Here is a 21,013-nt window from a genome sequence, read left to right on the forward strand (position 1 = left end):
GACACTGACTGGGCCACAGACATCACAGCCCCACCAGTCAGCACTGGACACTGACTGGGCCACAGATTATAGCCCCACCGGTCAGCACTGGACACTGACTGAGTCACACACATCACAGCCCCATGGCCTCTGTCTGCTGCCCTGAGCGACTCGTCAGGTGATAATAACCATCCTTTAGGAACAATCTCTTGAATGTCTTTATTAACACATTGGCTTCTCTAAAGAGTTCGTCTCTTTTTTTTACAACAGTAGATACATCAACACACATTTAAAAATAAAAATTGTAAATTTAAATCTTTAACATTTTTACAATCTGAAAGTTTCATTCGGCAGAAGCTTATCAGGGCAGGGGAGTTTGTAACTAAGGTTTCATCCTCAGAAGAAAATTTGCTCTGTTTTTTCCTCTGCAAGAGACGTGATAAAGGAGGGTGAGGAGAGTGAGATTCTGGCGCTCCAGCAAAGTCACTTGTTTTTCTCCTCAGCATAGATCTGGAAATTTAATTGGAGGAATTAATTGGGGACCAAATTCTGCACTAGAGCATAACGCTTTGAGAGGTGAAGTGTTCAGTGAGGCTCTGTGTGTTCAGTGTGAGAGCTGGAGTGTTCAGTAAGAGGTGGAGTGTTAAATGAGGTCAGGAGTGTCCCGTGAGAGCTGGAGTGTCCAGTAAGTGTGATAGGTCAAGAGAGCGGCCAGGCCTGGTCCAATGTCCAGCCCAGCAGGTGGTCCAGGTGCGTTTGTGAGCACTGGGAACTAACGGGGCCTCCACGAATAAAACCAGCAGAATCAGCAATCATTCCTCCCCAGGACGCCCCGATCCAGAATCGTCTGCTCTCAGGGACCTCCTGTGCTCTGACGAGACGCGGGCGGTGCTCGGGCCTCGGACAGTAACGGGAGCACCACAGCACCAGGCAGAGGCACCGGGGAGACTATGGGCCAGGCGCCACCTGCCCGGCTATGAAGGAGCTCCGGGCCGCGTGCTTGCCCTCCTTTCAGAAACGGAGGCCAAAGGGGGGACTTGTGAGACCTGCTGGGTTGTGGCTGTCCAGGACCAGGGCTGGCCTCACCAGCGCCTGTTCAGAAAGCTTCTTGATTGCCCAAATACTCATGAATACGGGAAACATTATTATTCTTAACACAACAGTTTGCATTCCCTGTTGTCACCCCAGAGGATCCCAAAGTGCTTATGGGGGGGATCCACTTCACCCCCCACTGAATTGCAACTCCAGCCCCACTTCACAGCACGTCGGGGAGAGGAGTGAGGAAGCACCGCAGCAGCGGAATTCAGGGGCGCTCGAGGAAGGCCAGACTCTCCGGAGACCACCGCCCGACCCCGCCCTCTCTCCGCTCCCCTCCCTCGCCCCCTCACTCCTTGGACACGCGGAGGTAGACGCGGCTGCAACAGCGCCCCACGCTGGCGCACACCGGGGCCACCAGCACCTCCAGCAAGCTGGCCCACAGGGAGCGCAGGGGCGGCAGGCTGATGGTGCACAGCTGGATACAGGGCATCACGCACCTGGAGGGAGGAGACAGACAGAGACAGGCGGGGGGGGTTGGCATGGAGAGTACTGCTGCGTCTTTCATCACCTCTGTTCAGGACTGTAATTCAGCAACATGGATGCTCATTCGTGGCGGCTCAGGGGTTTGCATTGCTGTCTTGCAGCTCTGGGGTCTTGGATTCAATTCCTGGGGAGCTTTCTGTGTGGAGTTTGCATGTTCTCACCCTGCCCCATTGTTCGTTTGTCTTTCCTCCAGGGGCTCCAGTTTCCTCCCACAATCCAAACACATACTGGTAGGTTAATTGGCGTCTGGAAAAATTGGCCTTGGTGTGAATGTGCCCTGTGATTGAACTGTGGTGGACCCTGTCATGCGCTATATACCATTGCTTGCTGGTATAGGTCCCGGCTCCTGCAAGACCCTGAATGAGATGAATAGGTTGGAAAATAAATGGATGGATTCTCTTCTGTTGCATTTTTAATGTGTGTCAGTACATTAAAGGGAATTTGGGATTAGAGACAGGCAGGAAGAAAACAGGGAGTTGGACTTCAAAAGCAGGAATGAAGCCTCACACTTTCAGCTAAAGAACGGGACGAGATTGGCACCCCTCCCCCCCACCACCTTCACACCCCTCACCAGATGTGCACACAGCTGAGGCAGGCGAACAGGAAGCCAGCCAGGAGAGAAACGGGGATGGCACACAGCACGGAGATACCGCGGTAGCACCAGAGCCGAGTCGCCTCAAACACGATGTCACTCCAGGTCCACACCCGGTCGAAGCTGTGGAAGGAGGAGGGCTCGGCCAGCACATCGTTGAACTCCACCTGTAGTGTAGACAGAACTCAGTCACACTGAGCCACCGCAGTGTGTGTGTTCACCCCTCTGTCTCAGTGCAGTGTGTGTGTTAACCCCTCTGTCTCAGTGCAGTGTGTGTATTAACCCCTCTGTCTCAGTACAGTGTGTGTGTATAGCAGTGTGTGTATTAACCCCTCTGTCTCAGTGCAGTGTGTGTATTAACCCCTCTGTCTCAGTGCAGTGTGTGAATTAACCCCTCTGTCTCAGTGCAGTGTGTGTATTAACCCCTCTGTCTCAGTGCAGTGTGTGTGTACAGCAGTGTGTGTATTAACCCCTCTGTCTCAGTGCAGTGTGTGTATTAACCCCTCTGTCTCAGTGCAGTGTGTGAATTAACCCCTCTGTCTCAGTGCAGTGTGTGTATTAACCCCTCTGTCTCAGTGCAGTGTGTGTGTACAGCAGTGTGTGTATTAACCCCTCTGTCTCAGTGCAGCGTGTGTATTAACCCCTCTGTCTCAGTGTAGTGTGTGTATTAACCCCTCTGTCTCAGTGCAGTGTGTGTATTAACCCCTCTGTCTCAGTGCAGTGTGTGTATTAACCCCTCTCTCTCTGGTACCTTGAGGTGCTGGTTGACTCCGCGGGGATCCCGGAGGTCGGGTTTGGGAGGGGGCTCTGCAGGCAGCGGGTCAGGAGCGCTGCTCCTCACGACGTTGCCCTCCTCCCCGTCGATCTTACACTCCACCAGGTAATCATCCGACAGCATGGCACGGCAGGAAGGGGTGGCTGTGGGCACCGCAGAGCACAGAGCTCAGTTTCAATCCACAGTGGCATCCAAGCAACCTCCTTGAATGCTTCTCCTAGACCGCTTTCAGTTAAAGAGACCTCTAAAGGTAGTTTTACTGTCGATGCTGTGGATGAAATGAAGTCCAGAGCTGGTCAACAATGCACAGCCTTCAATCCTAGCCTGATATTCAAACGACTGTGGGTTTCCACTGGGAAGAAGGCTGAAGTCTCTGGACAATGAAATTTGAGGGTGTATTTTGTAATTAAGGGGTGGGCCAAAGCTCTTATTTGACATTGGTAAATAAGAGTGTTGAACTTAATGAGGTTGGAACTCTTGTGCTAATGTAGGACCGTACATTGCTCACTCATGACACGCTGTAACAGCACTGCTTGAACTCTAGCACTGTCCAGTGCAGACTACCACTGGGCAGCAGTCTGATCGAGGACAGGTCTGAGCATGATCTGAAAGCTCTAGCATGAGGGTGGACACCAGGTACGGGAGATTTCAAGCCTGATATATTATCTTGAGTGAATTTACGGAGGTTACCATACTTTAAATATGCTAACATAGCCAGCAGCCATATCACCCTGCAACTCACAACTGGCAGCCCACTGAAGCTCAGCAGGTGTGGGCCTGGCCAGTACCTGGATGGGAGACCTCCTGGGAAAAACTAAGGTTGCTGCTGGAAGAGGTGTTAGTGGGGCCAGCAGGGGGCGCTCACCCTGTGGTCCATGTGGGTCCTAATGCCCCAGTATAGTGACGGGGAGACTATACTGTAAAACAGGCGCCGTCCTTTGGATGAGATGTAAAACCGAGGTCCCGACTCCCTGTGGTCATTAAAAAATCCCAGGGCGTTTCTCGAAAAGAGTAGGGGTGTAACCCCGGTGTCCTGGCCAAATTTGCTCTCTGCTCTGCTCTCTTCCCCACTGATAGCTGATAGCTGATGTGTGGTGAGCGTTCTTGCGCACTATGGCTGCCGTCGCATCATCCAGGTGGGGCTGCACATTGGTGGTGGTGGAGGGGATCCCCATTACCTGTAAAGTGCTTTGAGTGGAGTGTCTAGAAAAGCGCTATATAAGTGTAAGCAATTATTATAATTATTAATTATTATTAAATATGCATACGTGCAGGATTACCATTCTGCTTCATCGGCACTCAATACACAGTTAAAAGCTGGAGTAGATCAGCAGGCTATCCACTGGGAATCTAGTTAGAGTCACAGGCCTCTACCACAACACTCTGTGCTATTAGTAGTGTGCAGGACAGCATGCCATGAATTGAATGGCAGACAAACTTAAGAATGGAAGCAAGGCTTCCACTGAGCAGCAGCCAGGGGTCTGGGATTGCAGCACGAGCTCTGGGCCCTTGTACACACTGCACTGGTGAGGCACTGGAGCCCATTCAGCTCTCATCAGTGACAACTCGGGTGTGAAGCAATGATGATGACATCACTCTGAACAGGTGCACCAATGCACCCCCGCCTGGCACGGCTGGCGGTGCGGCCTGGGGTCCCCAGTCCCCCCACTGACACCCCCGGAGCGCGGAACGGGACGCGGGCCCAGTGGTGTCCGCGTGGGGGTGTTGACTCCCCTGTGAGCTGCTCTGACAGTGGCTTCCGTCGTTAACAATAATTAACGGCCACCAGATGACTCAAAGGGTTGCAGGTGACAGGGTGACCGTCCGAGAGCCTGTGAGCTCTGGCCAGCGGGCAGGGAGGTGCTGGGCACTGGGGCAGTCTAACGGGGCAGGAGAGCCTGGCACTGTCCCGACCACACCCACACCGCAGGGCACAGTACTCACTGCAGGACTGCAGCAGCTTCTGAGTCTTCTCCTTCTGGGGTGACTCTCACCTCCTCCCAAACGTAGGATCCGCACAGCCGTCGCCTGTCTCGAACCCGGAGCTCCTCTCTGCACTGACACGCCCCTCAGAGGCCTTTGGCGATAGCAGAGGTGGAGAGCAGGCTCTCTGTAGTGTCTTGAATTACTTGCTTCAGACCTTCAAGGAGGGCTCACTAACGAACATGTACAGTGTAGTTTAATGAACACCGTTCATTAATTACTGCATCTGTGTTCAATTTTGCTGTTGCGGAACTGCATGCGACTGTTGTTAATATTACAGTAAAGTATTAATGTGTGTGCATGGATGCATATATCCATGCACATAAATACTCTACTGTAATATAAACTGTACCATATATTAAATACTATACTAACACACAAACTCTCTTTAATTTTCTCCAAAGGGAATTTTCAACTAAGAGGACTAGCAACCCTGGTATTTAATGTTCTTTTAAACACCGACCCACGTCTGTCTAAATTTAGAGGACTAATTCTGTCTCCGATCAGCCCGCAGTGCGAGAGCAGAGACCCCAGCCCTCATACTCACGCCAGACTCCAGGAGATCCCCGTCCAGGCTAGATCTGCCCTCGTCCCCTCCCGCCGGACGTCGAAGAAATCGCGAGGGGAGAGTTACAGGCGTGCTTACAGGAGTCCTGGGTGGAAAGGGCAGCGCCGATCGCCACGGGGTGCCGGGCAGGTTTTCCCAAGCGCTCCTGCTCGGGAAGTGGGAGAGTGGCCGCTGTGGGGGGCTGGCAGTGACCGCCCCTCCCTGCCTGGGTGTGGGGGTGCGTGCGAGAGCCCAGTGCCCAGGCGCAGAGCCGGGCAGGATTAGCGCACCATGACAGCTCGGCTATTTTGGGGCGAGGAATGGGCAGGGTGGGGTAGGTGGGAGAGAGAGATGGGGATCACATTACAGGCTGAGGCTCTGCTGCTCCTCCGCGCTGCCTTCCTTGATCTGTCCCCAGTTCTCTTACCCCTTCCCACAAGCCGAACCAAGCTCCCGACTGGCTCTCATGTCCTGCCCATCTGCAGCACCAGGGTGGCCGTCGGGACTGTATTTGGGGCTGGGTGCACAGGGCATGAAATTCTTCCTGTCAGTGAATGTGAACCTGCAAGCAGCTCAGCTTTGTCACATCATTTCCACCCTGTAGCCTGGTCTTGGTTTGTCTCAGAAGCTCAGCAAGGCAAGGAAAATACCGCGTTGCTGCTGTAGGTCATGACAGTGAACCAGCAGGTGGCACTATTTCCTACACTGTGGTGTCTATGACGGAGGCTGGACCTAGTCAGTACTGCAATGGGAGACCAAGTAGAACCAGGTTACTGCTGTAAGGGGTATCGGTGGACCAGTAGGTGGCGCTCTTCCACAAGAACACAATATTTCAAAGGAATGTTGTTCTTCAGTTCAGACATTAAACACGAGCTGACTACCCGGTCAAATAAAGATATCAGTGATGCAGTTTGTAACAGTCGGGGTCTTAACCATAATGATCTGAGCTTGAAAAATCTGGCCCTTCTAAATTTTCCCCTAATTTAACTAGTGAAGTAATTACTCTCTTCTGTCCTTGATCTGCCTCAGCAGTGGAGCTGCAGGAGCAGAATGGCTGCCGTCTGTCTCCCAGGTGGGGCTTCAATTTTGTGGGGTGTGAACTTACATCCCTCCTATAGGTAAAGCACTTTTAAACTCTTTTTATAAAAAAGCACTTTTAACAAAAGGCGGTGAGACAGCCTGCCTCATCGGCATATCGGTGGTCCCACTCGTTACCAGATTGAAATATTTGAACAAAGTCGTCTCTTAAACCATTGATACGCTTTACTGATTGAATGTTTCTGACTTGTCTTTTGCAAAACATGTGAGGTTTAAAATATGTCCTGTTTCAAAACACTTCTGGGGTTGTGTGTCAGAAGGCACCTGTAAAGAAAGCAGAAGAACAAATGTTTTCGGATGTGAATTAAAGTCACATGGCTGCCTGTTGAAATCTCATCCAACGACAATTGGAAATAAAAACGAATGTGGGAAGAAGGAATGAGGGGGCGTGTCCCAGAGCAAAGGGGGCGGCCCTAGAGCAGGAAGGGGCGGTCCTAGGATAAATGGGAGGGGATTTGGGAGGGAGTGGTACAACAGCAGAAAAGGGGAGTGGCAGTTTACTGGGGCAGGAGGACGGCACCAGAGCATGTGAGTGCATGTCAGAGCAGGAGGCAGAACCCCCCCCCCCCGACCAGGAGGACCGCAGATCAGCAGAGGGAACAGGCGTCAGATGGGGTGAAGCAAAAGAACAGAGGAAAGTGAAACATCAGAGTGGCAGACGGGGGGGTTCCCAGTGGGGAGATGATGGGTGGAAGGAGGGGGTTACTAGAGTTGGGAGGCTGGTAGGCATTGTAGATTTAAGCACAAACTAGACAGATGCAGACTCTTCCAGTTCTTAATGAAGAACTGCACTTATGCAGATCTCATATACTGCGTACACACTACCTTGCCACCTTGTTTACACTGGACCTCCTGTATTGAAGAGTTGTGTATCATAATTGTCAAGCAGAGCACTGTCCTCAATGGACCGGAGCCATGAGCGAGTACAGGAGAACTCTTCTGGATGACCAATAATACAAAAACAGTGTTGATTCCATATTGAACTGAAAGCCTTCTGCCGCTCCTCCTGGGGGCTGGCTGCATGAGGTTGCCGATGCCTCAGACACCTCTGACGCTCAGGAGCGGGAGGAGTGTGTCTAATTTTCTCCCCGGGAACAGCTGCACTGCTCGTAAACCAGCGGTGTCGGGTGTCTGCAGTCGCTGACCTGTGGGTGTGTGTGTGTCCGCCTAGATCATCAGGTCCTCGTGTTACAAGAGCCACACTCCTGTCTTACTGCCTGGGCGTAACACAGTGTAATACAGCACAGGAAAGCTGGGGTACAGCACAGTGATTGTGGCTACAGAGATGATGGGGTTCAGCACAGTGATAGTGGGCACAGAGATGATGGGGTTCAACACAGCAATTGTGGGTACAGTGATGATGGGGTTCAGCACAGTGATAGTGGGCACAGAGGTGATGGGGTTCAACACAGCAATTGTGGGTACAGTGATGATGGGGTTCAGGATAGTGATAGTGGCTACAGAGATGATGGGGTTTAGCACAGTGATAGTGGCTACAGAGATGATGGGGTTCAGCACAGTGATGATGGGGTTCAGTAGAGTGATTGTACAGCGATGATAGGGTACAGCACAGCGATTGAGTGTACAGCGAAGATGAGGTGCAGCACTGTGATGATAAGTAAAATGATGACGGAGTACCGCAAAACAATTGAGTGTACAGTGATGATGGGATTCAGCACAGCAATAGAGGGTACAGAGATAATGGGGTTCAGCACAGTGATAGTGGGTACAGAGATAATGGGGTTCAGCACAGCAATAGAGGTACAGAAATGATGGGGTTCAGCACAGCAATAGTGGGTACAGAGACGAAGGACTGTGATAGTGGGTACAGTGTTGATGGAGCACAGTGACATTGAGGTACAGCACAGGAATCCTCCCCCCCCCCCCAAAAAAAAAACCCCAGTGTCAGATATCAGAGGTATCCTTAGCATCAGAACCTTGGTGCTAAAATTAGCTCTCCTTCCCTCCCACTCCCACTGCCCCTCCTTCTCTATTCAAGACCCGGCGCCCGAAAGGGAGACAGGGACGGGAGGGCCAGTGAAGGGTTAATGCCAGCTGGGTGTGACCCTGTGCCCCCGCGCTGACAGCGAGGGTGTCAGACTCACCTGCCGTGCCAGCCTGGCCGCCTGCTGTCGGCACGCCGCGGAGAGACAGGGAGAAGTCACTGCCCAGCGCTGACCGCTGCAGGACACGCCGCCGGGCTCGTCCCGAGCAACGAGCAGGTGAGAGACAGCCCAGCCCCCGTTCCCAACGTGCGGGGAGTCGGGAATGACCACGTCCGCGGGGGTGGACAGACGTCTCGCCGCGTTGTGGACCCGGGCACAGGGAAATGCCATTGATGTTTTGTTCGTGTCCGCCGAGAGATAGCTCTGGACCGTCGGCCCGGTGTGTATTCGGAGCGAGGATTAAAAAAAAAAAGAAAAGGCGCATTCAGCACATTTTTGCTCTGGGGGTTAAGATGGCGAGAGGAGCTCAGAGCTCCTGTGTGAGACGTTAGCAGGCAGATTCTGGGCAACAGGGGGCGCTTCAGCACGAGTGGGACTGAGACAGAGGGAGTGTCCCCGAAACTGAAGAGGGAGAGAGGGGACCTTAGAAACAGGACAGCTTTTAGTTCATGGAGCACCCGTCTGGGGGTACCCTTCGCTCTGGGCCCGTGTGGCTGTCTGTGGGGGCAGAGCTGACCCAGTGCTGTTCTACTTGCAGCCCAGGGAAGCACGCCGCCGCCCCCGCCTGTCGGCTCGCCTGCTGCTCGCTCAGCGAGTCGGGTGCTGTACTGTACAGGGAGCGTGAGGGGGGGGTGTTTCTGGGGCCCCAGTGATGGCTGAGCCCCAGAGAGAGAAGTCTGAGGAGCCCCCGGAGTCACAGGCCCCCGAAGCTGAGAAGAAGGAGAAGGAGAAGGAGACCATAAGGAGAGAGATTGACCTGGTCAACAGAGACCCCAAAAACCTCAACTCTGAGGTCATCACGGTGAGAGGAGCACCTTAGAATACACACTGTCCCTACTGCACACACTACACACACACTGTCCCCTACTGCACACACTGTACACACACTGTCCCCTACTGCACACACTGTACACACACTGTCCCCTACTGCACACACTACACACACACTGTCCCCTACTGCACACACTACACACACACTGTCCCCTACTGCACACACTGTACACACACTGTCCCCTACTGCACACACTACACACACACTATACACACACTGTCCCCTACTGCACACACTGTACACACACTGTCCCCTACTGCACACACTACACACACACTATACACACACTGTCCCCTACTGCACACACTGTACACACACTGTCCCCTACTGCACACACTACACACACACTGTCCCCTACTGCACACACTGTACACACACTGTCCCCTACTGCACACACTATACACACACTGTCCCCTACTGCACACACTGTACACACACTGTCCCCTACTGCACACACTACACACACACTGTCCCCTACTGCACACACTGTACACACACTGTCCCCTACTGCACACACTACACACACACTATACACACACTGTCCCCTACTGCACACACTGTACACACACTGTCCCCTACTGCACACACTACACACACACTATACACACACTGTCCCCTACTGCACACACTGTACACACACTGTCCCCTACTGCACACACTACACACACACTATACACACACTGTCCCCTACTGCACACACTGTACACTACTGCACACACTACACACACACTATACACACACTGTCCCCTACTGCACACACTGTACACACACTGTCCCCTACTGCACTGCACACACATATAGAGACACACTGTATAGACACAATGTCCACCCACTGCTGTACTTTGTCTCGCCCTTCAGGTGGACTTCCCAGATGTGGTAGCAGAGCCGGACAGCTACCACACCGCCGACGTGATCTGGTCCCTGGGCGAGCGCGTCTTCACCCGCTCCCAGCCCTGCTGTTACCGCGCGGTGTCCACGCTGTTGGGATTGCCCATGGCCCTGCTCTGGGGTGTGATCTTCGCTGCCGCCTCCTTCTGCCAGGTGTGGGCAGGGGGCCCGTGTGTCAGGGGCTGTGGGGTGGGGCTGTACTGGGCACGGTCCCTGATGACCCTCTGCCTGCGCCCCTTTGCTGACCCTCTGTTCCACGCACTGGGGGCAGCCTGTACTGGGGTCCGTGTTGAGGTGGGAAAGAAGAGCTAAAGAAACTATGCATTCACAGGCAGACTGACTGACAGTGTGGACAGACCTACTTGTGTAACTGGGCTATTGTACTGTACTGGGACTGTAGCCCCTATTGTAACAGGACTGTTCTACTGTACAGGGACTGTAGCTCCTATTGTAACAGGACTGTTCTACTGTACTGGGACTGTAGCCCCTGTTGGAACAGGACTGTTCTACTGTACTGGGACTGCAGCCCCTGTTGGAACAGGACTGCTCTACTGTACTGGGACTGTAGCTCCTATTATAACAGGACTGTTCTTCTGTACTGGGACTGTAGCTCCTATTGTAACAGGACTGTTCTACTGTACTGGGACTGTAGCCCCTGTTGGAACAGGACTGTTCTACTGTACTGGGACTGCAGCCCCTGTTGGAACAGGACTGTTCTACTGTACTGGGACTGTAGCTCCTATTGTAACTGGGCTGTCCTGCTGTACTGGGACTGTAGCTCCTATTGTAACAACATTGTCTTACTTAACTGTGACTTTTGCTCCTATTGTAACAGGACTGTTCTACGTTACTGGGACTGTTCTGCTGTACTGGGACGTAGCCCCTATTGTAACAGGACTGTTCTACTGTACTGGGACTGTAGCACCTATTGTAACAGGACTGTTCTACTGTACTGGGACTGTAGCCCCTATTGTAACAGACTGATCTACTGTACTGGAACTGTAGCCCCTGTTGTAACAGACTGATCTACTGTACTGGGACTGTAGCTCCTATTGTAACAAGAGTGTTCTTCTGCACATTAAAAGTAGACCACAGGTGACCCATTCGGAAGCTGTGAGAAAAGGGGTTTTCATTGTGGAAAAGTCAAAGACATAAAATAAAGTGTAATTTGTTTGATTGTATCCTTTCAAACCCATTGTATGACATGTTGGGTTTATTGTATTGTCCCAAACCCAAACAGAACCTGTTTAGAAACATTTCGCGAAAATCCCTTGAAATATTACCCATTTTCAATCAGCTGTGTGTTCATGTCATCTCCCCTTAACCCTTGGGCCTCCACAGCAAGAAGAGGGAGAAGGAAACCACTTTAAAATCTAGCACGTCTTTATTTCCAGCATCATCACACTTCTGGTGATTTCAGGCTCCAGTGACACTGCTGTGGCTGTACAGAACAGGGGTGCGAGACGCTGGGGGTGTGGGCCTCGGTGCGGGGGGAGACAGCACGGCGAGCTTCTTTCCTGAAGAAAGGGCGAGGGGGGCAGGCGCAGAGCCAGGAAGGGAGGAGGCGTCAGACAGGGGTGCCAGTGGGAGTGGGGGAGACGGGAGACACAAGGGTCTTTGCAAGTGTGATGCATGTTGTTACACGAGAGGGGATACCTCTCTCTTCTCTCTCCTCTTTCACTCCCTTTCTCCCCTCCTCTCCCTCTCTCTTGCTCCCTCTCTCTCTCCTTCCTCTATCCTCTCCTTTCTCCCTCCTCTCTCTTCCCTCCCTTCTCCCTCCCTTCCATCTCTCTCCTCCCTACTCCATCCCTCTCTCCTCCTTACTCCATCCCTGTCTCCTCCCTCTCTCCTCCCTACTCCATTTCTCTCTCCTCCCTCCCTCCTCCATCCCTCTCTCCTCCCTCTCTCCTCCCTCTCTCCCCTCCTCTCTCTCTCTCAGTCATGCTGCTCTGGTGTGGTTTTGAAAAGCCCCCTCCCCCTCAGCCCAAAGGTCTTCTTCTGCGTGGGGGGGTTCTGCTTGGGGTCAGGGGTCGCGGCGGAGCGGCGGGTAGGCGTGATGGGGACGTCAGGGGGTTCCTCGCCACGCGGCACCTGGCGCAGCGACAGCAGTTCCTTGAACACGGAGTTCATCTGCTTGGTCAGGTCCTGGGAGAGAACGCAGGGGCTCAGTTACAGCGGGCACAGGCAGGCCAGAGCCGCGCAACGCCAACGACACGGTCGCAAGAAGGACAGCTGGACAGCCGCAACACGCGTACCTTGTCCAGCTCCACCGGCCTGTCCGCCTGACCACTCCTCTCTGCAGTGACACCGTGTCGCCCCATGGGGGCGCCAAACCCCACACTCTCCAGAGTGTTCCTCCTCTCCTGGAGCCTGGAGGAAGACAGGGGACGGGAGAGCAAGGGAAAGGGGTGGACAGGAAGGGAGAAAGAAGGTGGGAGGGACAAGACAGTGTTAGCAGTGCTCCTTCTGCAGTAATCATGGCTTTATTATAATGCCATAAGATTCTGCAAAAGCACTGGAGCAGTGTTGTAATATATGGCAATGTGACAGTCGTGACAGTGTTCGAACACTGTAGTAAAGGGTTAGGTACCTGTCGGCGGAGTCAGGGGCCCCTCGCGGCCCCAGGAAGCGGCCCTGTCCCGGCGGAGGGGGGGGCATCAGGCGGGGTGGCTCAGCGAAGAGGGCGGTTAACTTTCGGGTCGGACTGCTGCCGCTGCGCTTCCGCGGCAAGGAGGCACTGTCACTGTTCACCCGCAGCCTGGAGAGAGAGGGAGAGACAGGGGGGGAGAGGGGGAGACAGGGAGAGAGACAGGGGGAGAGACAGCGAGAGTGAGGGAGAGAGAGGGAGAGAGAGAGGGAGAGAGGGAGAGAGGGAGAGACAGGGAGAGAGAGGGAGAGAGACGGGGGAGAGAGGGGGAGAGACAGGGGGAGAGACAGGGGGAGAGAGGGAGAGAGAGGGAGAGAGACGGGGGAGAGACGGGGGAGAGAGGGGGAGAGAGGGGGAGACAGGGGGAGAGAGGGGGAGAGAGGGAGAGACAGGGGGAGAGACAGGGGGAGACAGGGAGAGAGACAGGGAGAGAGAGGGAGAGAGGGAGAGAGGGAGAGAGACGGGGGAGAGACGGAGAGAGGGAGAGAGGGGGAGAGAGACGGGGGAGAGACGGGAGAGAGAGAGGGAGAGACAGGGGGAGAGAGGGGGAGAGAGGGAGAGAGAGGGAGAGAGAGGGAGAGAGAGAGAGACAGGGGGAGAGAGAGGGAGGGAGAGAGGGAGAGAGGGAGAGACAGGTAGAGAGGGAGAGAGAGGGAGAGCGAGAGGGAGAGACAGGGAGAGAGAGAGGGAGAGAGGGAGAAGGAAAGGCAGAGGTAGGAAAATGAAGAGGATGAGGAAGAGGGAGAGAGAGGAAGAAGGGGGAGAGGGGGAGAAGAAGAAGGAGACAGGAACAGAAAGGACATGGGGGAGAGAGGAGGAGAGGATGGGAGGGACAGACAGGGGAAAGGAAAGATGGAGACACAAGGCAAGAAGGAAAGAGGCTGAAGATTAGATTCTACATGGGCAGCACTGGATGAAGCTCACGTCAGGACTAGGACGTGAATCTGACAGTCAGGACTAGGATTTGCAGCTGAAACATTTATTATCCAAATAAAACAACTAAACAAACAAGTTGGTCTCTTTATCCACTCTGTCTTTTCTCCCCACCTTAATCTGAGTCCCTGTTTCCTCAGTGCAGTGTGTGTGTACAGCAGTGTGTGTATTAACCCCTCTGTCTCAGTGCAGTGTGTGTGTACAGCAGTGTGTGTATTAACCCCTCTGTCTCAGTGCAGTGTGTGTGTACAGCAGTGTGTGTATTAACCCCTCTGTCTCAGTGTAGTGTGTGTAGTAACCCCTCTGTCTCAGTGTAGTGTGTGTACAGCAGATCTAATCTCTCTTTCTATCTCAGTACCGGCTGCTCTGCTCTCCAGGTGGTTCCTCAGACAGATTTCCGATGCTTGCTGCCTTTCCTTCTTCTCTCCTTCCTCTCTGCTCCAGACGCTTCTGAGTCCTGAAAGTGAGGAAGACATCACTGCAGGATTCACAGAATCCCCACTGTATTCTACATATTTAGCATATGTTGCAGAATTATATTATAAATAGTTGGCATATGTTGCAGACTTATAGAATTATCTGTTTTTTCGGCACAGTACTGTAGTGCGCTGTAGTAATCACATTACTGTAGTGCACTGTAGTAATCACAGTACTGTAGTGCACTGCAGCAGTCACAGTACTGTAGTGCACTGTAGTAATCACAGTACTGTAGTGCACTGCAGTAGTCACAGTACTGTAGTGCACTGTAGTAATCACAGTACTGTAGTGCACTGCAGCAGTCAGAGTACTGTAGTGCGCTGTAGTAATCACATTACTGTAGTAATCACATTACTGTAGTGCACTGTAGTAATCACAGTACTGTAGTGCACTGCAGCAGTCACAGTACTGTAGTGCACTGCAGCAGTCACAGTACTGTAGTGCACTGTAGTAATCACAGTACTGTAGTGCACTGCAGCAGTCACAGTACTGTAGTGCACTGTAGTAATCACAGTACTGTAGTGCACTATAGTAGTCACAGTACTATAAGATGCTGCACCAGTCATAGTACTGTTCCAGGGCTGTAGTTTAGCTGGACACTTACCCCTCAGGCACACTGATGTACTTATGGGGTATGAGACCCTTGATTCCACCTAGCTCCCCTCTCCACCAGTCTCCAGAGGCTTTGTTGTGCAGGATGAGGGTGTCTCCCTGTTTGAACGACAGCTCCTGGGATGAGCGGCTCACATAGTCATACAGTGCCTGCGCCTGGTCCGACTCTGCAATAGAGCACAACGTGCAGACATCAACGACACACGTTCGCTCACACGCTCGTCTTCGCCGGAACTGAGCGACAAGCGGACCCCCTCGCTCACCGTCTTCACTGGCGGGGGGCTCCGGCAGGGCATCGGGGTCCCCATCTCCCTCCTCTGCGATGGGCTCGGGAAGCAGACTGTCACTGCGGGCACACAGGTAGACCGCATCAACAGGCAAACCGGCTCGTTTCAGCAGAGGGCTTTACTGTGGTGGTGGTGGTGGTGAGAACAGGTGTGGTAATGGGAGACGGCACTGGGTAGCCACTGCAATCTTGGTATCTTCTTGGCAAAACCACGGGAAAGGCACATTTAGCACCCTGGACTCTCAGGACCCTTCACCGCAACGCGGACCACTCACCAGTAGTCGTCCAGTGTCATGCACTTTTCGTACAGTGGCCCCGGCAGCTCGGCGCCGGAGGGGAAGACGGTCTCGTGGTGCAGGATGACCGTCTTCACCAGGGCGTTGACCTGGGCCTGGACCGACACCGCGTCCACGCTCTCCGGCACGCTCACCAGCGTCGGGCCGAAGCACACCGCCAGGTTGTAGGGGTCCATCATGTTCTCATCGCTGTACTGGGACAGGCTGGGACAGGGGGAGGAGAGAGGCGCGTCAGCTCGTTAACTCGTCGGCTCATCAGCTCTTCAGCTTGCTGGCTCACTAACTCGGTGGCTCGTCGGCTCGTCCGCTCGTCGGCTCAACAGCTTGTCAGCTTGATGGGTCAACGGCTCATCAGTTCGATGGCTCAACGACTCAACGGCTCGTCAGCTCGACGGCTCGTCAGTTTGATGGCTCAACGGCTCGTCAGCTCGACGGCTCTTCAGCTCGACGGCTCATCAGCTCGACGGCTCGACGGCTCGTCGGCTCGACGGCTCAACGACTCGTCGGCTCGTCGGCTCGACGGCTCGTCAGCTCGACGGCTCGTCATCTCGACGGCTCAACGGCTCGTCAGCTCAACAGCTTGTCAGCTCAACGGCTCGACGGCTCGTCAGCTCGAAGGCTCAACGACTCGTCAGCTCGACGGCTCAACGACTTGTCAGCTCGACGGCTCAACGGCTCGTCAGCTCGACGGCTCAACGGCTCGTCAGCTCGATGGTTCAACGGCTCTAGGCTCAACGGCTCGTCAGCTCGATGGCTCAACGGCTCGTCAGCTCGTCAGCTCGACGGCTCAACGGCTCAACGGCTCAACGGCTCGTCAGCTCGACGGCTCAACGGCTCGTCAGCCCGACGGCTCAACGGCTCAACGGCTCAACGGCTCTAGGCACAACGGCTCGTCAGCTTGATGGCTCGACGGCTCGTCAACTCATCAGGTCATCAGCTTGTCAATTCCTAAACTTGTCAGCTCGTCATCTCAGCTCGTCATCCCAACTCGTCAGCTCAACTCGTCAGCTCATTAGCCTGTCACCTTGTCACCTCGTCATCTCAGTAGCTCGTCAGCTCATCACCTCATCAGCTCAGTAGCTCGTCAGCTCATAACCTCGTCAGCTCCCACACTGGGAGAGACCGCGAAGGAGGAGGCAGAGACTCACTGGTTGAGGAAGGCGAAGAGGTATCTCATGACCACGAGCACAGGCCGCGGGAACGAAGACACCACTCTCTTAATGTGACACGCTCGCTCCAGAGAGTTCTCCACTTCTACAGAGAGAGAGACAGAGGGAGAGGGAGCAAAAACTGTATTTGATACAGATATAAAGTACTCTTCCAGTTTGTGACGGCATTGGACAGTAACACTGGCAGTATTTAAGAGAGATAAAACTTCACTCTCTAGCAGACATTCTGAGGTGGCCTCATTGCTCTTACAATGCTGGTAAAACTGGATTCCATGCATCTATTATTTCAGAGTAAATCTCCTTGCATCAATCAAGGGACCAAAAAAACAACTGTGAGAGCCCTAAACTGCAGCTACAGTATGAAGTGGACTGGCTGCTCAGTACACCCAGCTGATCAGCCAATCACAGTGCTCAGCCCAGCTCATGGGTGGAGACTGAGGACCCCACTGTCTGCACACGCGCAGTAGACCCAGCTGATCAGCCAATCACAGCGCTCAGCCCAGCTCAAGGGTGGGGGCTGATGAACCCACATTCTCAGAACAGACAGTCGGAGCCCGGCTCAGCCAATCACAGTGCTGAGTGCTGCACATGGGTGGAGATTGAAGACCCCATTGCCTGCACACACTCAGCACAGACACCTGGAACCGGGCTCAGCCAATTATATCTCTGGGTTACGTGCAGGTATACAGCCAGTGCAGCATGCATATAGTAACCCAGGCACTATACAATGCAGTATTGAGAAACGGAGCGGATTTCTTACGGACACACTCGATGAGGTCATTGAACTTGTCTTTGGGGAACAGTGGTGTCTCTAGCCCCCGGAAATACAACTTCAGCACGCCAGCCACAGAGTCGATGTCGTGGTCACCCTGAGAGTCTGTGAGGGGGTCGTCACCTGGGGTTCAAGTACACGTCAATATACTGTACTAAAATATACTGTAAGCGATGTTAACACATGCACAGCATCTTATTTCTGTTTCAATAATCATTCAAAACCGACATCTTATTTAAATACTGTCCAGGCACACATCATCCAGAAGATGATTACACCCATCACTAGTGCATTATCAGTTAAGTACGAAATACACTGCAGTACACAACTGCCCAGTACACACTGTGCTGTACTGTACATTTCATTATAGTGCAGAGTAACAGAGTACATACCGCTCAGTGGAGTACAGCGTAGTACAGAGCACTGAGGTGTAGTACAATACATATAGGTCAGTCTAGCATAACACAGTACAGAGTATAGTTCAGTGCAGAATGGTTCAGTGTGGTGCAGTAGAGTACAGTGCAGATTCAGTGTGGTGCAGTATAGTTCAGTGCAGAATGGTTCAGTGTGGTGCAGTAGAGTACAGTGCACAGTGATTCAGTCTGGTGCAATATAGTACAGTGCAGAGTGATTCAAAGTGGGTCAGTATGGCACAGTGCAGTATAGTGCAGAGGTGTGTAATACAGTGCAGAGTGGTTCAAAGTAGTGGAGCATAGTTCAGTGCAGTATGGTACAGTATAGTGCAATATAGTACAGTGCAGAGTGGTTCAGTGTGCTGCAGTATAGTGCAATGTAGTTCAGTGCAGATTGATTCAGTATGGTGAAGTATAGTACAGTGTATAGTGATTAAATGTGGTGCAGTGTGGTACAGTATAGTGCAATATAGTACAGTGCAGAGTGGTTCAGTGTTTTGCAGTATAGTGCAATGTAGTTCAGTGCAGATTGATTCAGTGTGGTGCAGTATAGTGCAATATACTGTAGTACAGTGTATAGTGATTCAATGTGGTGTAGTATTGTACACTGCAGAGTGATTCAGTGTGGTGCAGTAGAGTACAGTGCAGAGTGATTCAGTGTGGTGCAGTAGAGTACAATGCAGATTCAGTGTGGTGCACCATTGTAGAGTGCAGTGCAGTATGGCACAATGCAGTGCAGTACAGTTACCACAGAGCACTTCAGTACCTACTGTAGCAGTGCAGTGAAGTAGAGCACAGAGCACTTCAGTACCTAGTAGTGCGGTGAAGTGGAGCACAGAGTGGTTCAGTACAGTACTGTGCAGTGTATCAGTGCAGTGAAGTATGGTTCAGTACACAGATTGCTGTACCTCTCTCAAAGTCATTCCTGATTTCATTGACCTCTGACTGGGAACCAGGCACTCTGAAGATCCCCTCGTGGTGCAGACCTACCAGAGAGACCACAGCAAGGACAGCCACTGAGCAACAGAGAGAGCTAAGGGACAAGGTCAAGAGAGACCATGATCTAGATAATCGGTCTCAACATTCTCATGCAGCCACTGCATGGAGGATCGAAGTCTCGGATAAAACCGTTTGGCTGGGAAGCTTGTTCCTGGACCTGCCATGTCTGTGCATAAAGACCCAAAGGGATCTCCTTCTATTTTCCTCTGATCCTGCTTTATCAGGGAGCTTGAGTTCACAGTGCACTCCTTGTGAATTTATCAGCCCCCCTCTGGTCCAACATGTATAATACAGTATCAGTTATCACACAGCACAGCTCCTGAGTGTGTATTCCTTACAACACAGCATGTACTTTACAGCAGACTTTACAGTGTGTGTATAGGGTGTGCAAAACTGATAGCAGTATATACCATGTGTGCAGTGTGTGAGCAGTGGCCAGAGCAGACCGCAGCATGTACAGTAATAGTGCGCCGTGCCGTTCTCACCATGCAAGTTGATGAAGCGAATGCAACTCTCCACCACCAGAGGAATCTGCTGACCAGAGCTCTGACAGGAGCAAAGGAAACCCTCTGTTAGACACACAGACACTGCAGTCTGGGAGTACACACAGGCACACTGAGAGACACAGGGCTGGCTGTGACCATTTCTCGCTCTGCCTTCTGTAGTGCAAGAGAAGAGAAGATGATCTTTCCTCATTTTACGTGGGCAAGGTTCCCTTCAGTTTAGCAATGAGGCACAGTGCAGGGGAGCAGTATTTGGTTAAAGAGACGAGACCGATGCTCCAGTGCAGTCTCACAGTCTAGAGCTGGGGGAGTCTGGGGGATGTTGGTGTGTGTTTGGGTGACAGGGGTCGACCCAATGGGTGGTTCTGCACTGTTGTTTCTTACAATAAGGGTCAACTCCCTTACAGGTAACCTGCTCATTTCCACAGAAGTGACCAGGAGGGGGCGCCAGCCCAGACAAGTGAGGATGAAGGGGACGTATTATAAATGGGTCGGTACAGGGCAAAGGGAAGAATTCATGTCTAATGTCAGGGAAGTGGCTCTAGAGTGCAGTAACTTTCCAGTACCTGAGTCCTGGACATTCTTCGTCTCCTCCTGCCAGACAGGCAGCGAAGGCCAGACAGACAGAAAGACAAACAGGCAGAGAGTGTGACAGACAGAGAGAGAGACACACACACACAGACACAGAGAGAAGGGGTTAGCGATCAAGCCATCTGAGCGCAGACGCTGCCAGCGCTGGGAGCTGTTAAGGCGCAGTGCTGCAGTGACCGACAGCCAGGGCCAGGGCCAGGGCCAGGAGAAGGAAGGAACAGGGAAGAAAAAGAGAAAGAGGGAGAGGGAGGCAGTGGGAGACGGGGGCAGCAGGAGAGTTAGGGAGGCAGGGCAGAGGGAAAGAGAAAGGCGGGGAAGGATGAAAGGGGAAAGATTGAGAGAAGATATATTGAGGGAGGGGCATTGGGATAGCATAGGAATAGGAGGGCAATTGACTAGAGGTAACTGCACTACAGAACAGCATATACTGTAGGTTGAGGATGGCTGCAATGGATTGCAAAGGGATTGCAAAGGGTACTGCAATATTTGGCAGCAGCAGACTAGTGGGCTGTAGAATATTGCAGGGGGAGAGTATTTGGTAGCAGACTGTAGTTGGCTGTAGAATATTGCAGGGGGACAGTATTTGGCAGAAGACTAGTGGGCTGTAGAATATTGCAGGGGGACAGTATTTGGCAGCAGCAGACTGTAGTGGGCTGTAGAATTTTGCAGGGGGACAGTATTTGGCAGCAGCAGACTGTAGTGGGCTGTAGAATATTGCAGGGGGACAGTATTTGGCAGCAGACTAGTGGGCTGTAGAATATTGCAGGGGGACAGTATTTGGCAGAAGACTAGTGGGCTGTAGAATATTGCAGGGGGACAGTATTTGGCAGCAGCAGACTGTAGTGGGCTGTAGAATTTTGCAGGGGGACAGTATT

At 52.7% G+C, this 21,013-nt stretch overlaps 3 protein-coding genes across 7 annotated transcripts in view; 1 reads left to right on the forward strand and 2 right to left on the reverse strand.

Annotated features, from left to right (window-relative positions):
• Positions 1–179: 179 nt before the first annotated feature.
• Positions 180–5,896, reverse strand: cav4b (caveolin 4b). 2 transcript variants are annotated; one of them, XM_088624002.1, is made up of 5 exons: positions 5,458–5,896; positions 4,922–5,083; positions 2,904–3,070; positions 2,132–2,319; positions 180–1,514 (listed from the first exon to the last, which is right to left on the reverse strand). In XM_088624002.1, exons 3-5 carry the CDS (start codon positions 3,048–3,050, stop codon positions 1,364–1,366), a joined length of 486 nt encoding a protein of 161 aa, XP_088480128.1. In that variant the 5' UTR covers positions 3,051–3,070; positions 4,922–5,083; positions 5,458–5,896; the 3' UTR covers positions 180–1,363. The 2 variants fall into 2 exon arrangements, with proteins under 2 accessions (XP_088480128.1, XP_088480127.1); XM_088624001.1 differs by having other exon boundaries at positions 4,872–5,083; positions 5,458–5,886.
• Positions 5,897–8,534: 2,638 nt separating this feature from the next.
• Positions 8,535–11,621, forward strand: LOC148674144 (caveolin-3-like). Its single transcript, XM_088624000.1, has 3 exons — positions 8,535–8,777; positions 9,259–9,522; positions 10,411–11,621. Exons 2-3 carry the CDS (start codon positions 9,373–9,375, stop codon positions 10,750–10,752), a joined length of 492 nt encoding a protein of 163 aa, XP_088480126.1. The 5' UTR covers positions 8,535–8,777; positions 9,259–9,372; the 3' UTR covers positions 10,753–11,621.
• Positions 11,622–11,805: 184 nt separating this feature from the next.
• arhgap4b (Rho GTPase activating protein 4b) overlaps positions 11,806–21,013 on the reverse strand; it is a 32,826-nt gene continuing 23,618 nt past the window's right edge. For 3 of the 4 annotated variants that reach the window (XM_088623996.1, XM_088623997.1, XM_088623998.1), the window contains exons 14-24: positions 19,530–19,590; positions 18,954–19,031; positions 17,621–17,755; positions 16,840–16,945; positions 15,671–15,895; positions 15,373–15,455; positions 15,102–15,276; positions 14,379–14,477; positions 13,031–13,198; positions 12,696–12,810; positions 11,806–12,585 (exon numbers count right to left, since the gene is read on the reverse strand). In XM_088623996.1, coding sequence (XP_088480122.1) covers positions 12,376–12,585; positions 12,696–12,810; positions 13,031–13,198; positions 14,379–14,477; positions 15,102–15,276; positions 15,373–15,455; positions 15,671–15,895; positions 16,840–16,945; positions 17,621–17,755; positions 18,954–19,031; positions 19,530–19,590 — 1,455 coding nt within the window. In that variant the 3' untranslated portion in view covers positions 11,806–12,375. Of the gene's footprint in view, positions 12,586–12,695; positions 12,811–13,030; positions 13,199–14,378; positions 14,478–15,101; positions 15,277–15,372; positions 15,456–15,670; positions 15,896–16,839; positions 16,946–17,620; positions 17,756–18,953; positions 19,032–19,529; positions 19,591–20,113; positions 20,142–21,013 lie in introns of all 4 variants that reach the window. The other variant, XM_088623999.1, reaches the window with a different exon arrangement.

The sequence above is a fragment of the Lepisosteus platostomus genome, chromosome 3, assembly GCF_059453375.1.
Source record: "Lepisosteus platostomus isolate fLepPlt1 chromosome 3, fLepPlt1.hap1, whole genome shotgun sequence".
Classification (NCBI taxonomy): Eukaryota; Metazoa; Chordata; class Actinopteri; order Semionotiformes; family Lepisosteidae; genus Lepisosteus; species Lepisosteus platostomus.